Genomic DNA, 24,360 nt, shown 5'->3' with positions numbered 1-24,360 from the left:
TTTACTTTCGTCCAGTAAGATTTGTCATTGAAGGGTATTTATTTTTTTTTACTTTCATGTCATATGGTTGCAAGGCAAATTTTATGAATCAGTGATGATTGTTTTTTTGATAAAAAGTATTGTATGTACATGTTATGTTTGAAGTCCCTATAAACTGTTTGATAAGATATCGTAGAACTTGTGAGCTTTCTGATTGGTCAAAAAATATCTAGGGAGGGAGATAATTAAGTCTGATATTATTTCTTTGTTTGTTGATATTAAGGAAGTGTAGCCCCCTGTATTTGTAGTTTGACTTCCTGTAGATGTAGTATTGTATGTTTCTGTTTTTTTATAAGTTTTTCTCAGCAGTATTTTTTGTTGTTTGCTCAAAATCAAACAGTCTCAGTATTGATATATTTTTTTTGTCAGGAGCTTGCCTTTCATGTGTTTTTTATCATTCACTTTCTCCAGTCAGGTCATATCCATTTGAGATTAATCTTGTATTTTTGGACGAATTTTACAGCGAATTTGTGCAATATATTTATTTTTTAACCTTCAATACGATGAATGGTCTCCATGTCTGGTTAATAACACCTCCCCATCTGACCATTGATTACTAACACCTCCCTCATTGTAATATTGTCCCTTATTTATTCAATGAATACAAACACACAAAACTAGTCCTATTTGTACATAACAAATTGATATCAACATTTTGTAAATAAATCAGTGAAACAGATTTTGAGAGTTTTTGTTTTCTTTTAATTTATACATATATAACAAAAGTGTATAGTACAATATTTAGTGCAGGAAAACTGTGTATCATACTAAAGGAAATGTAAAAAGAAGGAACACCATAAAGGCATATTGAAAATTAAGGTAAATCAATTGTTAGATAAGAGAGACAACTCTTACTGATATTAATGACTATAGAAACAGGTGCCCTACAAGAAATAGTGTGTATGAATAGATCTGTAGATTAACACACAGAGTAATGAAATTGAGTAATTACGCTTGGATTTTACAGTACTTTTTACTTCTCTTTAGGTTAAAGTAAATACAAATCACACTTTAAACCAAACAATGCTATTTAATTATAAGTGGATTAAAGAAAGATATAGGAATGCCAATTTTTGCTGAAAAATTCATTCACAGAGGCCGTATGTTTTAAGCTAACATGAAAGCTCAGCTAAAATTAAGCTCAAGTGAGCTTTTCTGATCACATTTTGTCCGTCATCTGTCTGTAAACTTTTCACATTTTCTACTTCTCAAGAACAACTTTGCTAATTTTAACCAAACTTGGCACAACACATCCTTGGGTGAAGGGGAGTTTAAAATGTTAAAATACTAGTAAAAGGCCAAGTCTCCTTCCCAAGGGGAGATAAGAAAAGACAAAAATAGAAATCTTAAGAACCTCTGGATAAGAAAAGCTGAAACTTATGTGGAAGCATCCGGGGATAGTGTAGATTCGAAATTCATCAAATAATGACCCTGGGGGGAAGGACGGGGCCACAATATGCAATCCAAATTTTAGCTGCAGATTTGTACCTCTCCGAAAAAATAATTATATTGATTGACCGGAGAGCTACAGTGCCACCCATTTAAAAAACTGCATATTTATTGCCGCACAAAAAAGTGCGCTCATTTCTTGATTAATTCTTCCAAATTCTTACCTCAATTGCAAAAAAGGGAAGATTTTAAAAAATCCCTATCTCCTCTATCAAGTATTCTCGTAGTTACATCTGATCGAATCGGACCGAATTATCTTTGAAACCAAAATTGCTGTATGAATAAGCAAAATGTTCGATGATTACAATATCAGAGTCATGGAGGACTATTAACAACAATTATGAGGAATGTTTGGTTGTGGAAACAGTGAAAGAATATCTTTGGAACATACGGTTAGTAATATTTTGAGATTACATTTTAAAAACATGGAGAAATAAATCGAGAACCGAGCGCACTTTTTCGTGCGAAAGAAATATACAGTTTTTTCAATGGGTGGCAAACTCTCCGGTCTATCAATATATTATTTAGAGTAGGATTGGTCTATCAATACAGATCTGCAGCTATCCAAATTTTACATTGAAATACATAGGAATATCATTTTTTTTAAAAATTGTCTTTTCAAGAACTACTGGACTAGAAAAGCGGAAACATGTCGAGGCCCCACTGCTCATAATAACTAGATGTACACTTAGCATGCTTATATTGGTTACTTAATACCCATAGGCAGAGTTCCCCCCCCCCCACCAAAAAAATGCTTTCGACTAATCAGTTCCAACAATAGAATTTTGTTCCTATTTGCAGAGGACATGATGTTCATAATTTTGAAAAATCTTTTTCGTTCGTTTCTCTCTCAGATACATGTGTGAGCCGATCGAGGATAGAGAGTGCCTGAGTGGGTCCTGCAATAGGAAGAGACTGTATAAACAGAGGTCCCGTGCCCTAATATATAGGTGCTGGCACGAAAAAGATCCCTCCCTCCTCAATGGCCCTAGGTATAGGACAAAATTTGTAGCTCTCCACCAGTATATAAGTGATGGCGTCTCCATATGAGTGAAACATTCTATACAGGGACTTTAAACAACATCAACATAATAAAAATATGGTAGCAGAAAGAAAACTTGTTTCTGGTCCACATGCTCGTTTTTTCCTGCCACTGCTTTTACAAATAAGTAGAGCTACAATCTTCTCAGAGACTCTTTTTAAATAGTTGCGGTGATGTGTTGGTAATGCTGGATTCCAAATTCAGCTGCAGTTTCTTCCAAGACTTTTGGCAATTCGAGGGAAACCCAGAAGTACATTTCTTTATTTTGTTTACTTAAGGAATCACTGTCTAGTTAGTATAGTAAACCGGGGCATCAACAATAGTGGGAAACATGAAATAGTTTGCATAACGGGCGAAATGTAGACATAGATTTACATTACACGAGGACTCCCATGCCGATTTCAAAAGTCCTCACCCATTGGTCAACGTCGAACACAAAGGCAGTAGTATTTGGCCTCCTTTGCGTCAGACACAGAGACAGATTTGCACGAGATTTGCATGCATATTAGGACTCCTTAGCTCTTGACCTTTCGACATGCCTAATTTACATTTCGGTAGAATTATCCAGAAATCGAATCCGCTTTCTTTCAATGAGTTATTACAGAGGGGAATTAGAAATTAGAAATGGAAATATATAATTTGATTATTTCTAGTTTTTTAAACACTTCAAATAGCCAATAAACTACCTATAGGCGTCCTTTAAAAACAAAGTAAAAACTGTTGACAAAAGGAATTGGATCCGCGCCTGGAGCCGTCACCCCGTGCGCTGTCAATGCTTTATAAAGAACCGCTTAAATTACGTTTGAAAGATTTCACGCAATGCACCCTTTTTGTTGTCTTTTTAGGCAATGATGGTAATTAATAGGTATATAAAGTCTTAAAATACCAATCTACTTTAACCAAGCTTTTTAAAATTTTAAATAATACGACCTCTTGAACATGATTAGAACAAAACAACGTTGGAAACAAAGCCGTTGTTCCGGGGCTTTAACACGGTTTCTCTCCCGTGTTGGGGGTAATATACAGTAACAGCTGATTATTTAGGTGCACTGTGAGTTTAATCGCGGACCGTGTCGTTAGTGGGAGTAGCCCCGTGGACCAATGCTGCCATTTCCTACTCTGACGTAATATGGAATTGAGAGTGGACATAGTTTTATTATAGTATACTAAGTGCAATATTTGTTAGTATAAATAAAAGATGTCTGCCACCGCAGTAGCAAGAACTGTAAGTAATTCAATACTATTTTTAAAAAATCTATAGAAGTAATTTTATTTTTTCTAGCTATATTTTTTGTTTTAAATCCATAGAATAATAAAAATGCATTCGGCTCATCTAATGTATATAATGTTAATCACGCATGCGCATACAAAATTGATGGGGGATGAGAAGATGTAAAAGCTTAATTGAATTGAATGAAACGTAGAAAACCAACAGCTATACGTGGTCAAAGGGAGAAGAAATAACATCCCATGAAATACCCCTCTCCATCTCATTCTCCATCGCCCCCCCCCCCCCCATTTTTAAAGGTTTGTTAAAACAGTACTGTAGATATATCACATATACTGGATAACCCCCTCCAGACCCTAAACTTTTGGGTTGCTAAGTAGTTTCTAGTAGTACAATTCTCAGTTAGCCTTGGACTTTCAGTAAGGCGTGGTATTGACGTCGACGTTACATAATTAGCGTCTGAAATTTACACAGCTTTTCATTCACTGTTGAAATATACATTCCGGCGAATAACAACGAGTGTACCAATGATCCAATGGTAACGTTTCGTACGACAGAGAGATTGGGTTAAAGTCATCTCATCGTTGTCAACAACAATTTAAAGTTGCTGATGTTATTAATTTCTCAATCAGTGAGAATCTATGTCGTCATTTGAGAGGTGCTAATTACGTAGTGTCCAGAAAGTCACGGCCTGGTGAAAGTCCAAGGTTAACTGAGGATTGTACTATTATTAGATACGTCCAAAATATCATATCTGACGTTTCCGGGTTCCTTTCACGATTTGGAGGATTTTTCCTGGCACGTAAAATATTAAAATCGTGAAAAAATCCTGGAAAACCTCAGATTATTAGATATACATGCATGTTATACATGTATATAGATATAACACTCTCCCTCCCTCCTTCTCTCCCCAACCCCCCCCCTCTCTCTCTCTCTCTCTCTCTCTGGATCCATGCCTCTTAAAGTCACATTCTTTCTTTAACTTTTTTCATTTTCATATTTATGTTATTTTTGGACGTTTAAAGATTTTTTCAATATGTATCAATATGTGTAAATATTTTCCTGTAAAAAATCTTAAACTACCCTAAAAATGACCAAAGTATGTCATAAAATGTATATTAAACGACTGATTACCGGGTAAGTCCCCGATTAACGTTTGGGGATTAATTCTGAGTTGTTATATAAATGTTCTCTGTGTGTGTATTAAATGATTTAAAAGCCTCCAAGGTTTTGGATTATAAATCACAAAAAACAATGACATGCTACTCAGATCGTCAACCTTTCACAGATGTATCCCCCCCTGTCCCCCTTATTGTATATCAAATTATTATTCCTCTTTCAAATCATAAAACGTTCCTTTAAAATATCACTTGAAATCATATTTTTCAAAACCGACTCTTTACTTTTTGATCATAATTAAGTAACTTATTTCAGTATACATGCCAAGTTTAGGGAAAACCTCTCTTTTGGGTATTTGTTTAGGGGCCGTCAAAATACAGGTACATTTACTAAATGTTTTGAATAGATTGGAAAGTGTTAGTTTTTGGCCTATTAAAGCAAATTTTCCAATTACGTGTACTGCAATTTATCATTTGCATTATACGAACGTTAGAAGACTCATTTAATCACCTGGTTTCCTCACAGGGCGCGGATCAAGAAATTTTCTCCAGGGGGGCACCCTGGTCCAAAAAAAAAAATCAAACTCAGAAATTTCTGACAAGCAAAAGAAAAAAAAACTCCCAAACATGAAAACTATTTCGGGGGAGAGGGGGTGGGGGTTAAAACTTCAAACCAGGGGCTTTTCATGCCAAATGCACAAAGATAATTTATGTGTTTTCTAGGATGGGTCGGTGTTTTCTAGAGGGGATGGGAAAGGTCACTTTTATCTGGTTTAGCATATACATTTAAGGGTACCTCTGCAAATTTCACAGGGGGGGGGGGGGGGGGGGGGGGGGGGGGGGGAGCGGACCCCCCCCCCCCCCCCCCGCATGTAAAAAGACATATGTATGCATGCACCAACCGACTAAGAACTACTTTACGGTGATGGAGGGTTATTTATTGTGAACAATAGTTAAAAGAGGAAATCACAATATGAATACTCGTATAATTTTCAATTTCTTTGTTTTTTTATTTACCTGTTTAATTATTGCTAATAATTAAGTTTTAATGAACGGAATGTTAATTTCTTTAAGATCTATATATCGACATGCATGTATATCAATGTATAAATGATTGATACTGAAATAGATATAGTTATGAATGACGATTATAAATTATAATTTTTCAATATTTTCTGTGTGTTTATTAACACCATTATTATTATTATTATTACCATCAATTATATTTTGCGCAATATCAATGAATAATTATATATATCTTTTGTTTCTATGCCTAGTAAAGTCCTTTACATAAATATACAATCACTTAGAATTACATGGGTTTAACTCTTAATCCGCCATGCGGTTTTTAAAAATTCCGTGCACTTCGCATGTTTGTTCATTCATAAACTGTCAAATTCAACTCAATTTGAAAGACAAAGGTGATATCTGAGACAACCAACGCTATGTGATCTACAAAGAACACCTGTCATTAAGAACGGTACTATATGTAACCCCTGACCTCAGAAGTTTGAATTATAGAACATAACCTGTTTGAATTATTTAAAAAAAAATCGATAAAAAATAAAATAAAATGAACAGTCACAAATAATTATTTTCAGTTCTTCTTTTCTTAAACGTTCTATGTTATTATCTGTGTTTATCTGGAAATTTTCTACAAAAATGTGAAATAAATTCAAGGGTAATGAGGAATTTTCTGTATGCGTCTTAATTTGGAGATACCCCAACCAACACACACGCACACAAATAAGCCGATTATCCCTTGTTTTTTTCTACCTTTTTCAATGATATGTACATGATAAGCCAGAACAATGTTGATTGATTTTCCAAAAATTTTTTTTTTTAAATTAACTTACTAAAAAAAAAATCGTAATATTCGATTGCGAATCTTACGGAGAGGAACTAGTAAGTTGTAAGAACTTGTTTCTAATCCATTTGATTCTTTCAATAAAATCATGTTCAAAACAATCTTATGTGCTTCTTTGATAATAAAAAATAATATACTTGCATACATGCATTTATAAAATAAATATTTTAGATTTGAGTATGGACATTTAAGGGGGTTGTGGTGGGAAGGGGGAGGGTAGGAGTGTGACGAAAAGCCCTACTTCCTAACACCGTTTACTACGTGAAAGTTAACAACTAATTTCATGTGTAAATTCAGACCATCCCCGGACCGACCACTAACCTCTATATCGACATTTTAGAGGGTGGTGGCGGGAAGTTGAGGGTAGGGTGGGGGTAGTATGAAGAAATGCTCCAGCGCCCCTGGTCACTACGTCAAAGTTAACATGTATATTACTAAATTTATGTATAAATTCAGACCATCCCCGGACCGACCACTAACCCCTACATGGATGCGGAGGACCAGTATGCAGACGACAACTTCAGCACGACCTCCACCCAGCTGGACACCTACTCCAATTACACGGTCAACACGGAGACGCCCATGTCGCGCCTCAGTCGGTATGGATTCAAGATCCGCTCCTCGTCAAGTTTTCCCAGCATCCTTAATCTTTACAGCGAACCAATCAGCGAGGAGATGGTAAGTAGAAATAGGAAATGGACTTAATTACCACATACCGAATTTGTTCTCAACTTCCGTACTTACAGTAACAAAATTCTGTGTTGATTACAATATATATAAATAATTGTGGATTTCATATTAAGAATGCCACTGACTACCATTAATAGAATTAAAACAAAGTGGAACTCTTTTTTTCTTAGCCAAGAAAGAAAGAAAAGAAAAAGAAGAGAACAAAAATCCGCTATTCGGAGAGTGTTCGATCTAAAGGTGCTAACCTGGAAAACTTAGCGTCAGAATCCCGGCGGACAACAGAGGTGAGGATTAATTGTTCTTAGTACTATTCGCAGTTAACCTTGGACTTTCAGTTAGGCGTGATAGTACATTTCTCAGTTAACCTTGTACTTTCAGTAAGGCGTGATAGTAAAATCTCAGTTAATCTTGGACTTTAAGTAATGCGTGATAGTACAATTCTCAGTTATTTTTGGACTTTTAGTAAGGCAGGCAAGTACAATTCTCGATTATCCTTGGACTTTCAGTAAGGCGTGATAGTACAATTCTCAGTTAACCTTAGACTTCTAGTAAGGTGTGACATTCTTGACGTTACATAACAAGCGTCTAAAAATTTACACAGCCTTTCATTCATTGATGAAATACTGAATATACATGATATAGAAATTCGGGCGAATAACAACGAGTGTACCAATGATCCAATGGTAACGTCTCGTACGACAGAGAGATGGGGCTTAAGTCGTCTCATCGTTGTCAGCAACAATTTAAAGTTGCTGATATGATGCTATCAATTTCTTAACCAATGAGAATTTGACAGACACTAAGTATATAGCTTCGAGAATTAAATGGCACTCCTCATTGAAAGTCCGAGGATGACAGAGAATTTTACTAAAATTTGCACCGTAGTGTGTAAGGTAAAATGTAAGATATATAATCTTTAATTGATTTTGTTCTACGTACTATTATTGATAGAATTCTTTCAGTTGTGTTTTAAAAAGAAAAAGGGTAGATAATTGAATCTAATTGTAGTTGAATGATCAATCGGCACTCCTCGGCTGACCGCTTCACTCCCTACAAATCTCGAATGTGATTGGCGGAGGAATATGCATAAAATCGTTGCATTTCTCCGAAAGTCATCATGGCGGATTATTTTAAAGAAAGCAGAGTTAATGTTTTTTAAATTTTTCCTTTAAAAGGGATTAATTTAATAGGTGGGATTCACAGAAATGCTCCAAAAACAATTATCGAATAATTTTGTGATACGTTCAATCAGCTGTTTATTCAACTGTATTCTAAACCATGACCAACAAGATTAAAAATGGTTGTATTGATTAACTCAGAAAAGGACAGATAATACAAACAGAATTTTATCAACATTCTTGAAAATAACAACTTAAATTATGATTATATGAGTAAAATATATAACTTAAACATTTTTTTTAATTTTTCATTCAAAATTTTACAATTAATGGATTTAAATCTTTAAAGTGACAAAAAGTTATATAGATTAATGAGGTGGTTGCAGAAAGGTGTGATTTTGAACATCGTGAAAAAGTTAACAAATTCTTGAATATTTTAGAAATTTTATTATTTCAATCATTTACAAACCAAATAAGTCAAATGATATACTGAGTATAACAATCCAGGCATCCGTTTTGTCGTACCATATGTCCTTAAGAGTACTAGTATATGTATGTCCTTAAGGAAGCTCTAAACACTGCACACAAAAGAGCTCTATACTTATAGGGTAGTTTTATACGGTGATCGCCCTTAGAAGTATGATTAATTATTATTTAAAGTTAATTACACGTTTTGGAAAAGATTAAAATATTTTTAGCATTACATAAGACCAAGAACAAGTAATTGAATTCACTATTTTCACTAATTTCCCCGATGTAAGGTAACAGCAGTGACTTCTGCTCACAAGTAGTCATTAATTGTCTTTGAATATTTTTCCTGCGGAAATAAGGCAGGAGTCCTATATTTTAAATGAATGAAAATGTCTTAATATCCACACCTTTATATGCTTTTTTTTCTCTACGACCAAAAAGCAGTTTTCTGTTAGTGAGTAGAGCTTCCATAACAAATTGTGATCCCCCCCCCCGGTATATTTCGTCACCACCCAGGATAATTAAAGCCCGAATACTAGTGAAAGTTCTTCAATTTCCGGTGTTTAAAGAGGAATTCAGTGATAACACGTGTAAATATCTTTCTAGAGCAGCGACAATTTTATATTTCATTATCGCGTGTCAGGCTCAATCGAAAGTCCCCGGACACAAAGAAGGTGCTTTAAACTAGTTCCTCGAATCTGTCTTATCTTAAAATTGAGTTGGTCTTTTTTGAATTATGTATGGGGTCGTAAATTATTTGCGCTAATGAAAGGAAAATTACATAAACACAGGTTTATTCACAAACCATGTAAACGGAAAAATATTTCATTGATTTTGTCTTTTGGTTTAGAAATTGCTATTGTAAACAGACCATTCTCTAGACCTCTAGATTCATCAAGGAAGCTTATATATTATTCGTTTTATTTCGGATATCGTCTCATCTCCGCCATTGTTTCTGTTTATAAAATTCAAATGACTTACACAATGGCTTTAAACAAAGGCATTTTATAGGAGCGTAAATTTAAACAAATTAACTCATGAGTGAAATAAGTGAATGACTTGACAATGTATATGTACATGGTTCCACAGCGGAGGAATATCGCGCGCTTATCTGAGGATGTTACCTCGACTCAGGATAGAAGGGAATACGTGGTAAGTTGTGGTAAGGTCATGGGAATGTTTGTGGTAAGGTCATGGGAATGTTTGTGGTAAAGTCATTGGAATGTTTGTGGTAAGGTCATTAAGATATGTGGTAAATATAATATTAATAGTTTGCGTACGTTTATTGGGATATATGTGGTAAGACGTGTGGCGCATTACCGGGGTATGGGGAATTTTGGTGTTTTTACGGAACAAACTTTAAAAACAAAAGATTTTTTTTCCAAGCAGGAATTTTTCATTAAAGTATAGTTAATTTATTTTCAATCTTAATTGCGAGGGAAAACTTAATTATATAAAACGTAGATAAGAAGTAAGATTGAAAATTACTAGCAATAAACAGCACAAGTAATATTTCACGCAAATGCGAATCCAGTAGTATTTTTCCTATTGAGGAAAGAGGAGCTAGAGGGTTATTTTTCTGAATTTGATAACACTGCTGTAGATGGGTACGAAATACCTGGAGACCCTTTCTTCTGCTGGATCCGCCCTTGTCAAGGCAGTGGTTGCAGGGTTTTGATGGACTCTTTTTTCCTTTACAGTATTTGTACTTTGGGTATGGGACTTCAAATTTTTGCTTTATATATGTTCAGCGTACAAGTAGCTTAGGATTTTAAAATTGACACAGTAGTTCAGTAATAGTATTCTAAAGCATTCTGACGAGAAACGTAGAAAAAGAAAACCATGCACAAGTACGTTAAAGTATACATAGGTGGGACGGATTTGATATTTTATGTTGTAGAATCGTGCAATCCGAATCGAGGCTGTGGCGCGCGAGCAGATGGAAAGGTATGAAAAATACATCAAGAAACTCCAAGACAAAGTGGAGAAACAGAGGGAAGACAGAAGAGTTAGCGAGGAGGAAATGTCCAGGAGAATCAAGGCCCGCGAGGAGGAGGTACTGATAGAGAGAGAGAGAGGGGGAGGGGGCAGAGAGAGAGAGGAGGAAATGTCTAGGAGAATCAAAGCCCGGGAGGAGGAGGTACTGATAGAGAGAGAGAGAGAGAGGGGGGGAGGGGGCAGAGAGAGAGAGAGGAAATGTCCAGGAGAATCAAGGCCCGCGAGGAGGAGGTACTGATAGAGAGAGAGAGAGAGGGGGGGGGAGAGAGAGAGAGGAAATGTCTAGGAGAATCAAAGCCCGGGAGGAGGAGGTACTGATAGGGGGAGAGATAGAGAGAGGGGCAGAGAGAGAGAGAGAGAGGAGGAAATGTCCAGGAGAATCAAGGCCCGCGAGGGGGAGGTACGTAAAGGGAGAGAGAAGAAAGAGGGGAGGTACGTAAAGAGAGAGAGAGAGAGGAGAGAGACAGAGAGGAGGAATGTCCAGAAGAATCAAGGCCCGCAAGAGGAGGTACGTTTAAGAGACAGATGGAGAGACAGACGGACAGAGAGGAGGAAATGTCCAAAAGAATCAAGGCCCGCAAGAGGAGGTACTGATCCGCGATAGAGAGAGAGAGGGGGGGAGAAAGAGGAGGTACCTAAAGAGATAGATGGAGAGAGACAGAAAGAGAGAGGAGGTACGTAAAGAGAGATAGAGAGAGAGAGAGAGACAGACAGACAGACAGACAGACAGAAAGAGAGAAAGAGAGACAGAGAGAGAGGGGATAGGAGAATCAAAGCCCGCGAGGAGGTACGTAAAGGGAGAGATAGAGGAGAGAGAGAGAGAGAGAAAGAGACAGAAAGGAGAAAGTGAGAGAGAGAAGGAGGAAGTGCCCAGGAGAATCAAGGCCCGAGAGGAAGAGGTACGTCAAAATAGGAGGACCTCTAATTGGAACTAAGCCGAAACCACCCACCCCCCAATCTTGATCCCTAACGCTCGACTGTAAGATCTCAGAGAAAGGGGATGTTTTTTATGCGCCCGGATCGAAAGATCCGAGGCGTATATTGTTTTTGTCCTGTCTGTCTGTCTGTCTGTTTGTCTGCAAACTTTAACCTTCGCCATAACTTTTGAACCATGAATGTTAGAGACTTTATATTTGGTATGCCTACTCCACTAATAAAGCTCTTTCAAATGACACCAAGATCAATGATCTTGTGACCTTGACTGTGACCTCTATGCTAAAAATAGAGGACTTTTTGCAAACTTTAACCTTCGCCATAACTTTTGAACGAAGAAAGATAGAGATTTAATATTTGGCATGCATACTCCACTAACGAAGCCCTTTCACATGACACCAAGGTCAATGACCTTGTGACCTTGACTGTGTCTTATATGCTAAAAATAGCTTTTTTTTAAACTTTCACCATAACTTTTGAACCATGAAAGATAGAGACTTCATATTTGGTATGTATACTTCACTAATCAAGATATTTCAAATGACACCAAGATCAATGACCTTGTGACCTTCACTGTGACCTTTACGCTAAAAATATGTTTTTTGAATTTGTTGCCGCCGGGCGCATAGTGTTTCACAAACACATCTTTTTTTTTATATAAAAGGAGGACCTTGAATACTAGTAAGAACTAACCACTCCTATTGAACCCTCTCTTATCCTACGCAGTTATCTATATATTTTATTATAGTCACAAACACGACAGACATGTAAAGTTTATGATAATAGATTGTTACTTTATTTGTAAACTTCCAGCTGTACAGGTTTGTTTTGCTGTAGGAGCGGTTACGAATGAGCATCAAGAAGAGACCGAAACAGGAACTAGTCAACGAACTGCCGTATGTCAAACGCCTCCCAAAGTCCAAAATGAGAAAGGTAGGCCCAATATAGAGATAACAATTATACTGCCGTATGTCAAACGTCTCCCAAAGTCCAAAATGATGAAAGTAGGACCAGTATAGAAATAACGAATTGATATAAAACGCCCCCAAAGTCCAAAATGCAAAGGTACACAGAGCCTTTCATTATACTTAGAAAATGTGCACAATTTTTGTTGGGGGTATAATCTGTTATTTCTTGTTAATTCTATAACGGATAATCTGTTATTTATTGTTAATTCTATAATGGTGATTTATAGAATTAATTTGCATGTCTTTTTGTCTTGCTGTAGTTCTGTAGCCCGCTGGTCTGAAAAAAAAATTGGATGGACAACCATATAGAGCTATGCACAGTCTTAACCATGGAAAAAATTATAATTATTGCGCACAAGAATGTGATATGTCTTGATTTACTTACTAATATCCGTTTACTTATGCTGTCACATCAAAATTTTTCTACCCATTTATTCCTACCGGTATTATTATATTCTTGTACTAGCTCCTTCCACAACAAATCATGTCTAAAAACCTTGATTGTTTATATAGCCCTCCTTGGCCTGAAATGAGAGAATCTCGAAGGTTTCGCCTATTGATACCGCGATATTAGATGGCAGGATAATTTGCTCCGGTGGGCTACATGTATGACTTGTACATGCAGTACTGAATAAAACTGTTAGAAACACACAGTTAGTAATGTTTTGAAATATATTGTGAAATAAAAATAGAGAAGCAGTTCTCTTTCATGTGCGATGATTACCTAAACAGCTTTTTTTCAGCATAAAATTACTGGGCCAAAATTTAAGAGCATATATACTTATTAATGTTCAACGAAGAAGTAGTGGTGCACACGACGCGTTGTGCAGAAACAATTGAACAAAATGTCCTATTTTTAACTACATATCTTATTTTAAGGTTGTTCGACTCTCGGACGATCTACAGAAAAAGGGAGTTCTTAAAACCCAAGGTGACGTAGACAAATTCTGGCAGGACTTCGGACATTCCGGTGTAGGACAAGATATTATCAGAAAGGACCCCAGTAAAGAAGGTCAGTTCTGGACAAAAACTGGGCAATAACACTGTTAATTACTAATTTACCTTTTTTGATTCCTAAATAGTTTATGGGTAAATTAGTTATAAATGTGTTCACAAAAAATTAGAAAAGCTTCACACTTATTATTTTAAGGACGAATGACCCTCATGTAAGGGAGATAACTGAAAATTGAAGTAACAACTAAACCTTGTTATAGCTTCATGAGAAATGTTAATAATATTCTAATGTTAATAATATTCTGCTGGAAAAATTCCACTTTCAGTGTAAGAAATATACAATCTGATTGGAACAGGTACCCTACTTTTGTCATCAGGACAAAGGGGGGGGGGTGTTAGTCTAGAGACGATAGAAGAAGGGTGTGGGGTATCTCGGACGTCGACAGAAAAAGGAGGGTTTTAACCACTAGTAGTATAAACATGACTGTATAACTGTTCTCGCTCTCCTGAAAATATAACAACAATTTACAACATATTTTTTTCTAGCTGACCAATCTCCTGAAGACTGGACAGGCATTCGACGAAAATCAAAACCCAAGATAAAACTCGGCAGACATTTAGCACCAGAGAGTCCTGACAAATACAGCGAAGCTAGCATACCGCCGCGAGGTCACACCAAACATCTCGCGGAGGAAATCTTAACGGCACGTGACAAACACGACCCAGAAGGACTCACACCGGAAGTGAAAAATCCTGACAGGAGAAGTAAATCTCGACACAAGAAAAACCTGCCCCCTATTGATAAAAAGAGAGACAAATCAGAGAAAAACCGGAAAAAGGCAAAATCCTGGCCCGACCGTGACCCGAACGTGGATCTCGACGCCGACAAGAAAGATATTTTAGGTCTGTTTTAATCAATATTTCATTACATTTTCTATTATTAATATCTTAATTTCAATATTTTATTATCTCCTTGCAAAGGAGCTAGAGAGGTACACGTATACAGAAATGCGCTTATAATGTTTGGGTGGAATGAATTTATTTCTTCCTGTATGAATACCGTGAAATCCCTAATTTTCGTGGGGTTTAATTTTCGTTGTTTTCGAGGAATAAAGAATTCATGTCCACCACGAAATGTAAAATTTCATATACTCATCTACTAAAATGTTCTTCATCCACGAAATCAAATCCCCATGACACAACATTTTTTCCTCAAACCTCCAAAGTTTAACCCCACGAATGTGATTTTACAGCAACAGTAATTTACATCGAGATATACATATTAGGCTTCTTAGCTCCTGACCTTTCGCTCGGTGAAATTTACATTCCGGTAGAATTATCAAGAAATCAACTTAACTATCTTTCAAAAGTTATCACAGAAAGAACGTCAAATAGAAATTGAAATATATGTACATGTATAGAATGACATACTCTTTTGCAAGGGGATGCTGAGCTTTGTGGTGGCAGATGTCCTTGTTTAGTTTGTATTTGTATATATGAAAGCACAGAAAAAGCAACATACTTTCAAACATGTACTTTGAATGTCATGTTTATCCATAGGCCTCAAGTGCATGGATAGAGTCTTAATATTACGTAAATGAGGTTTTATAATGTATATTATGTATTATAATTATAATCATTTGTGCATTCATTTCTATATACTTTCTTGTATTCTAAATAAAAATCATCTCTTCAAATGTTTCAACATGTGATATGATTATTTTACAGCCAACGAAGTCTAGCCCGCAAATGAAGTGAATCTAACCTCGACAAGCAATATAAGGAATTCGGACGTACATTTAACTGTTTAAAGATGGACCGACAACCTATAGAACAAAGTGACAATTACTCCGCAAGGCTGTCTTTACATTAAAGATGGTTTGGATTTTGGAGATCCAGAGCAGAGATTGTGATCAACTTTTTTTTCAACTTTCGATAATAGAAAATGAAATTCTCCAAACTAATTCCATTTTAAATGTGTTCTGTTCATTGAATGAAACAAATGATCATTGTGTTAGTATACTGAAAATAAATTACTGATCAATCTACTCATTATAAAAAAGTATATATAATATAATTTTTCATGAGTAATCTTTAATACTGTACTAAGGCTAGCCATATATAAGTTGATAACGGTTAACCATGATGATCATGATGATACGCACCATTTTAGTCCAATCTATTTTGAGGCAACCCCAATCATAGAGAAGAGGCCCCACAGAGTTAGCGAGGGGTCATAATATGGGATTATTTTTCTAACAAATCTAAAATTTTCTTTAAAATCTAAAGGAAAGTGCTTGAAAAGTTGCTCTGGTGAGTGTTGTGGCCCATGGGCATCTTTTTTGGTACCCCCCTCCCCCCTCCCCCATTAACACACAGAAATTGTTTCCTCATTGTTAATCAAGAGTTAAATAAGTGAACAATCAGAATATCCATCAAACAATTCATTTGATAGTCAACAATTCATACAATTTTTTATTCAATGTGATATAAACATCATCACAAAGTGTACCTTTATGTCAAAATTACTAAATCACACTCTAAAAATAATACATATGAATAATAAATGGAAGGGTCATACAAAAAATACGCTGTCTCTGAAAATGTATCTGATCTTTGTAATAAATTAAACTGACTTATGAAAATACAACTACCAATGATACGTTAATCTTTTTGCACATTCTGCTTCTGTGTTTTCATTTGTATGGCACTTTTGTTGAAATCACCGTGAATCAATTGTTCTCAGTCACCATTAACAAAAACTTTCAACAAGTCTTAAATAAATTCTCTATATAAATTTTGTTCAAGCTGAAAATAATGTGAACAAATGGAATCCATGTACAGCCAAGAACTAATAATCAGAATGCTTTTATTCTTGAGCAAAATGTTTGGATTCATGAAGCATCACGACAACTGAAATGTACTTGGTATAACTGTATGTACTAATAAATGTTAAAAAATAATCTATGCTAAAAAAAACATACATTTTTATTGACTACCAGACAAATGGGATCAGTTTAGAGTTTTCACTACTACTAGATACATGGGAACAGTTTGAGAGTTTTCTCTTCTACAAGATAAATGGGAACTGTTTGGGAGTTTTCTTGACTACCAGATGAATGGGATCAGTTTGGGAGTTTTATTGACTATCAGATAATTGGGATCAGTTTAATGGTTTTTCTCTGCTACAAGATAAATTTGATCATTTTGTGGTTTTATTGACTACCAGATAAATGGGATGAGTTTGGGAGTTTTCTTGACTACCAGATAAATGGGATGAGTTTGGGAGTTTTCTTGACTACCAGATAAATGGGATGAGTTTGGGAGTTTTCTTGACTACCAGATAAATGGGATTAGTTTGGGAGTTTTCTTGACTACCAGATAAATGGGATTAGTTTGGGAGTTTTCTCGACTACCAGATGAATGGGATTAGTTTGGGAGTTTTCTTGATGTGTTCGTGGAATGCTGGGTCCCCGCCGTATCGTTTAAAGGCTCCCTTTTCCTGTATGGGTATTCCACTGACCTTGGTGAGGAGGAAGGTCAAGAAGAGGGGGGAGATGATGCTGACATGCTCCCAGCCCCGGAGAACCGAGGTAGAGGAGAGGTAGATCCCAGACCACATCATGATCTCCCCCAGGTAGTTAGGGTACTGAACAATGCTCCATAGGCCATGCTGAATAAATTTACCCTGTAAAATAAAGATAGACAGGATAATGTTAGGGTACTGAACGATGCTCCACAGGCCATGCTGTGTAAATTTACCCTGTAACATAAACACAGAAAGTATAATGTTAGGGTACTAAACAATGCTCCACAGGTCATTCTGGATAAATTTACTCTGTAAAATAAATAAAGACAAAACAATGCTCCACAGGCCCTGCTGGATAAATTTATCCTGTTAAATAGATGTACAGATAGACATGACAACACTGGGAAAAATGTTATCCTGTAAAATAAAGACAGATAGGGTAGTGCTGGATAAATTTCCTTGTAAAATAAAGATAAACAGGACAATGCAAAGGCCAAGCTGGATAAATTTACCCTGTACATAGTCTAAACAATGCTCCACAGGTCCTGCTGGATAAATTTGTTTATTTCGTTTTAGATAATTTGCATCAAGTTGAAGCAGAACTACAAGGATAAGTGAAAGTATAATACAATGCTTTTTTAATAATGACAAAACTGTTCTAGAAACTTTGAGAAGAGTAAATTGTAGAGCAAATGCAGCTGCAAAGTACATGTATATTATTACAACTGACACTTCATCCAAAGAAGTCATCCGCATGGCATACGTTAGAGCGTCTGCTCTAGAGTCACAAAGTAAGGAGTTGATGAGTCATCTCCCACTGTTGGACATGGAGACCAGTCCTTCAAATGAGACCATATAAACTGTGGTCCCAAGTCGCAGTAGGTGCTGGCATGAAAAAGATCCCTCCCTGTTCAATGGCCCTGAGTGCTGAGTATAGGACAAAATTTGCAGCTCTCCACCGACAAGTGGTGGTGTCTCCATATGAGTGAAAAATTCTCGAGAGGGACGTTAAACAAAAATTATAATAGATTATAAAAAAGCGTAAACTGACCTAAACCAGATTATACTTGATAATTCAGCCAAGAATTAGAGTCATTCCTCATACTTTTATTTTAAAATAATTAAAAACAAATTTGGATAAAAAACTGTGTTGCTTTTTACGAGTTCAAATTTACTGTGCAATAATACAACCGTAGTAATGGAAGTGATGTGAAGCGAGGGGAGGTAAAAACTGACACATAGATCTAACAGCCATGTTGTTTGTTTACATGAGGTAAGATCGAGTAACTGTTTGAAGTTAAAGGTACATTTATTAAATCTGGAATTTTCCATAGATTCCAAGGACTGGAAATGAGGGGATTGCATGTATATGATGATTAAGCTGGTTGTCAAGGGGGTGTGTCCCCATACCAAACCAGATTATACAAAATAATTTGCGTTCCTTTTTGGAAATCAACCAATGAGAGGTGAGAATACAAACAAAAATATTTTCTCATGAACTACAATGGATGAGCATAAATATCTCAATATTGTACTTGGAAACTATAGTGCAAACTGTTTTGCTTTAAAAAGGACAGTTGAATTGTGTCACCTATTAAGACAAAATGATGTAAATATAAAAAATCAATGTAATTTTTGGAGATTCATGAGGTATATGAACTACAAAGCTTCACGCCATTTCATGCCGGGGTGAAGCGTCATACATGTACTTCATGTACCTCATGAATCTTCAAATATTAAATTCACTTCTTAATTGGAGATATTGATTGATTTCAGAAGATCCACCATGTGGTGTTAGGGAAAGCTGAATCAAACTGTCACTTGTTTACAATTAGTGGATTTTTCTGTTTGTATTTTGGTTAATACATGTTATCCCTCTTGAGAATTTTTTACTCATATGGAGACGCCACCACTTGCCAGTGGAGAGCTGCAAAGTTTGTCCTATACTCGGCACTCAGGGCCATTGAGCAGTGAGGATTTTTTTCGTGCCTGCACGGTCTCATCCGAAGGACCGGTCTCCACATCCCAAAGTGGGATTTGAAATCAGAAATAAAATTGGATGACATACAGAAGGATACAGAAAACAGAATCCCTAGTACCTGGTTCTCTGGATTTCCCCTGAAGGCGGATTTCTGGTAATCCGCGATGCTCTCGATCAGAAATCCGGCCGTCCACAGGGACCATCCAATATAATCCCGCGAGGTCAAAGGTCGGTCCTCTCTCTTGTCATTCACAATTAGTGTTGGAAGCAGAGTCAGGAACACCCACATACCTACACAGAAAGCAGGAGACTTAATGTAAGAGGCATTTTTACTTTAAGTATTACTGTAAATGTCTTACGTTTGGCAGTGTACTCTTTTATTGAGTGCTTTTGGTGGAGAGACATTTCCACTAATTCAAATACCAAACTAAATCTCATGCACATACATACATATATTAAAACATTTAGAAATGCGCTAAATCAAATCTACTCTAACATGTTCAAAAATCAATTTCCGCCAAATATTGTACATTCAGGCTAAATATAATACATTTACAGTATCCAACATACTTCTACAACAGTGAAATCAAAGCTTTCACTTACATGTAGATGCCATTCTACAAGTTATAAATATGTGTAGAAAACTTGTCATCACTAAAATTGATGACATAATAAGCAAGGAGTTTAGGGAATTTACCTACTAAATATGTACACATTTGAAATCTCAACCTCTCTATTGTTGCAAACCAAGGGTATTCATGCACCCTTATTCCTACAAATATAACTGATACATGTACTGTGGTTTCATTAATATTTGTCAAGCACTGATTTTCAAGGATTTCATTGTTGAGCAGATCCACGAATTAAAATCCTCATTGAATTAAGAAATTTGCTATTAATTTGTATAGGCAATGCTTTTTTCCACGAAATTACTTAATATCCTTGAAAATGTGTTTTACAAAATCCACTAAAATTAGTTCCAACAAAAATTGATGAAACCACAGTAATTTGTATCTGACTATCTGATTCCTGAGATTCCAACATACTGTTAACATATTACATTTAGCGGTGTGTATTCTATTTAGTGATTTTGGCAGAAAGCAGAGGCCTCTAATTCATGTACTTCACTAAATGTCTTGTATATTAACTTTTATGACAAATTCAAATGCAAATTAAGACAGCGCTGAATCTAATCTACGCTTGTTGAAAATTGAATTTCCGCCAAATATTGTACATGCCAAATATGATACATTTACAGTATTTGACGACAGGAAGACTAAAATCCATTTATATAGGACCAAGAGTGGATTAAAATCCATTTATAGGACTCAAGGTGGATTAAAATCCATTTATAGGACCCAAGGTGGATTAAGATCCATTTATAGGACCCGGTGTGGATTAAAATCCATTATTGCAAAAAAGCTTCTAAATAAATACATGATATATTGTCCAACTGTAAAAATAAGCCTTCGATTGTAAAAGTCAGTGCTCTTTGCAAAAATCCATTTATCACCGGATTCCTCATTTAATTTTTATGCCTTTATATTAGTGAGAAAGAAATTTTTTTTTTTCAGATTAATTTCACCTGTACTCGTCACTTATAACCATAGAGCAGTGAGGGATCTTTTTTAGCAACAGTTTCTGCTACCAAACAGGAGAATTAGTCCATGAGTCTCCATTTGAAAGATTACAAATACATGAATTGCTACTTTTAAAATTTTCACCTTGAATTGTCCAGTACACGAAGAAGGTCCCAGGTCTGTCCCTGACCTTGTTAAAGCGCCGATCTTGACCTTCTTTCAGAATTCTTGTGAAAAGAAACAGCCCAAGTCTATACAAAAGAAGAAGTGTTTATAAGTATTACATGTCATGCTACCTAATAAAAGCTTGTAATCTCTATATTATTAAGATAAAAAAAATGTGAGAGATGTTCAAGTTTTTCATGACTATAACATTCAAATTCCATGGAAATGACTGACATAAAGAACAAGTTGTTGGGACTTTTAACTCACTTGGACATATTACAGCTATTAAGGAATAGTAATGTTAGGTTAAAGTTCAAGATGGTAACAAGAGCCAATTTTCTCTGAGTATCTCAATATTCTCGGAATTTCTCAATTTTCTCAAACTCTGAGGTATCTCAACTTCTTAAGCAGTGATAAGAAATATTAACGAAGCTACAGAAATTAATCTACCATCATGATACCTGAACGCCCATGAGACCACCATTCCCGTATTGACTTTCTGCCTGAAGTGGTATCTCCCTCCCCATTTCAGACTTTGTAAGGCTAGGCATATAAACGTCCCTGATCCTACAATGAGAAGATTTAACATAAGTCATATAATTCAACTGAGTACTAGCGTAAACATCCCTAAATAGGAATCTTAACATCAGGCAGTCCCTGATCCTACAATGAGATGATTCCATATAACATGTAAAATTAAGTCACTGTCATACTAACTGCATGTCGTTGAGTATTATAATAATTATTATAGTGTATGGTGGTTTGGATCGTGGATATCGGCCTGGATAAGCTCAGTTGGTAGAGTACCTGACAAGAGATGCAAGGGTCCGGGTTTGATTCCCGGTCCAGCCATACATTTTCTCCTTTCCTGTTACAGATTTTTGTGTCACTGACCACCCATGGAATTGCGGGTGAAAGTCATGCCAGGGTGTAATAAGAACTTGGGTTGTGTCTTTGAGGTTGAAGACCATCTAAGGAGGGAGGAATGTAATGGTTTGGGTTGTGGATATCGGCCTGGAGAGCTCAGTAGGTAGAGCATCAGACTGGAGATGCAGGGGTTCCGGGTTCGATTCCAGGTCCAGCCATACATCTTCTCCCCTCCTTATTACAAGTGTAAATGCTATAAAATATGATCTTAACACCAGACATTGCAGTGAGATGTTTTCATCTGGTCCCTTACTCTGTTACTGGGGCGTTTCTTTCTCCTAGTGACTCGGGAAGAATAAAATCTGGGATATATATTAACAAACATGTGCTTAATTTCACAGAAAATTAATTAGCCTATTGATAACTTTGACACTTTTACGTACTTTCGTTTTCACTTTGAAAACTTTTTTGTACGTTATAAAAAGTTAGAATACAGGTCCCTGTCGATATTGTCAAAATATGAAAAGGCGATATGTAAATTTTCATGCATATTATAATTTAAGTTTACGACATTTATTGAATGTTCCAATTAAAAAGACCATTAAAATCTATATACAGATCATACAAGGACAGCGAAAGTTTAGTTTAGGTTACGTAACTTGAAAATGTTCCTGCTAACGAAGTTTTACGCAGTTTGAAAGATTTTACCTGCCAGATCGTAAAATTTTTCAGTCTTGAGACTAGCTGCCACCGCCCAGCCTACCCACTGAATGCCGAAATCTACTGCCGCCGCCTTCACCAAAGAGTTTCCCATGATTTCCAGCATGTGCAAAGGTCTTTATAACAAAGTATCGACCAGTCTCGAGGATTCCGAATTATTGTAAACAAACTTTCGGAACTTAAAAGTAAATGTAAAAAAATAATGACCATAATTTCCGGATACACTTCTATGTATGAAGTTATTGCCCTGTCCGTCCGTCTGTCTGCTTATTTGGTTCTTAAAGGCACGTAGCATTAGGGGGTGCCGGGGGGGGCACCCCCGCTTTTTTCCAGACATAAGTTTATCTATTCATTGAAAGTCCGGTTGACCCCCTCCCCTATTTTGGGTGCAGTTTTGTAAAATAAGGGTAATATAAGGGTAATGCAGTGTTTTAATAAAAAAAAGATACTAGAAGAAGTTAACCCCCCCCCCCCCGAAATTGGATTTTCTACTTTTGACAATTTTCCTTTATTTTCCTTTTTTACTTGTCAACCTTTTCCAGGTATTATAAGTTAAAAAAATTCCTCGGGTTGAACCACCCCCCCCCACTCAAAAAAAGATGCTCCGTCACTGTGTTAAAAATGTGGAGATAAAGATAGACACCCCCCTCCCCACCCCCTCTTCCGTCACATTTTGGTCTGGCTGTTAACAATTTAATTTAAAAACTGAAAATCAATGAAAACGGTGGCCTTTTTAAGATTCGTATATATTATATGCAATTAATAATGGTATTATTTAATACTGTGTATCGACTACGTAAATATAATCCTATTGATTTTTTTACTGCGGTGTCGGTCTCCGGGGCCGCTGCTAACAATTTGATTCCCGACGCTGTAGATAATCACCGATAAAATTAAAGGAAAAAAATTCAATATGACAGAAAAATATCGATAATGGAGTTTTCATTCCATTCTCTGTCAGTGAAAAGGGAACCCAGTAAAAGCCACACGGAATAATTTTAGCTGCACTGACAGGAAAGTGCCATGTTCACTGAATTACGATCCCAGAGGCTCACAAACCATTGAATTGTCCAAAGATGGAGACTTGAACAGTTTTTGAGATTTTTTTTCATGGATTGTCAAGGGTTTGTAGAAAATATTTCATCCAAATTGTGTATTTTGAAGCATCGAAAACGATAATTAGCATATTTTTTTTTAAATATTGGAAAGTGCTTCGGGGGGAGGGGGGAGGGGGTTGTTATGATCGACTATAATCAAAGAGGGAAAATCACAATATTCATTACCCTTATTTCTGGCAAGTGCTAGGGTGAATTCACCATGCCCCCTTGTACTTCAACAAGTTGGATATTCTACCGACAAAATTTCAAAATTGAGTTTAACATTTAATTTGTGATTAAAATATCAAAATTTGGGACACAATTATATGCCCTTTATTGAGAAAATATCCTCAAAAATGTGTTTTTAAAATGTGATAACTCAAAATTCACCATGGATCACATTTTTACCTGCATCGGAACAATTTAATTTAAAAAAAAATATCAAAATCAAAGTGCTTATAAATGCTTGATATGGATATACTTTTATCTTTTATCTAAGAAATAATCCTCAACTTAAATTTAATTGACGATATCGTGCACAAATGT

At 36.1% G+C, this 24,360-nt stretch overlaps 2 protein-coding genes across 4 annotated transcripts; one reads left to right on the top strand and one right to left on the bottom strand.

The window, feature by feature from the left end:
- The first annotated feature begins 3,546 nt into the window (after positions 1-3,546).
- On the top strand, positions 3,547-16,242 carry LOC134229702 (calponin homology domain-containing protein DDB_G0272472-like). 3 transcript variants are annotated; one of them, XM_062711471.1, is made up of 9 exons: positions 3,547-3,755; positions 7,200-7,421; positions 7,604-7,717; positions 10,157-10,174; positions 10,923-11,078; positions 12,791-12,886; positions 13,801-13,933; positions 14,422-14,778; positions 15,604-16,242. In XM_062711471.1, the coding sequence occupies exons 1-9, from the start codon at positions 3,729-3,731 to the stop codon at positions 15,615-15,617; spliced, it is 1,137 nt and encodes a 378-aa protein (XP_062567455.1). In that variant the 5' UTR covers positions 3,547-3,728; the 3' UTR covers positions 15,618-16,242. The 3 variants fall into 3 exon arrangements, with proteins under 3 accessions (XP_062567455.1, XP_062567454.1, XP_062567456.1); XM_062711470.1 differs by having other exon boundaries at positions 10,112-10,174; XM_062711472.1 differs by lacking the exon at positions 10,157-10,174.
- Positions 16,243-16,306: 64 nt separating this feature from the next.
- Positions 16,307-22,865, bottom strand: LOC134229701 (uncharacterized). The gene is made up of 5 exons (XM_062711469.1): positions 22,706-22,865; positions 21,592-21,697; positions 21,110-21,216; positions 19,504-19,676; positions 16,307-17,563 (listed from the first exon to the last, which is right to left on the bottom strand). The coding sequence occupies exons 1-5, from the start codon at positions 22,821-22,823 to the stop codon at positions 17,288-17,290; spliced, it is 780 nt and encodes a 259-aa protein (XP_062567453.1). The 5' UTR covers positions 22,824-22,865; the 3' UTR covers positions 16,307-17,287.
- Positions 22,866-24,360: the final 1,495 nt, after the last annotated feature.

Source organism: Saccostrea cucullata, unplaced genomic scaffold (genome assembly GCF_032062105.1).
Source record: "Saccostrea cucullata isolate Sc308-1 unplaced genomic scaffold, CSIRO_AGI_Scuc_v1 ctg208, whole genome shotgun sequence".
NCBI lineage: Eukaryota > Metazoa > Mollusca > Bivalvia > Ostreida > Ostreidae > Saccostrea > Saccostrea cuccullata.
The sequence above is the reverse complement of the archived record's forward strand: the minus strand, read 5'-3'. Positions and strand labels throughout refer to the sequence as shown.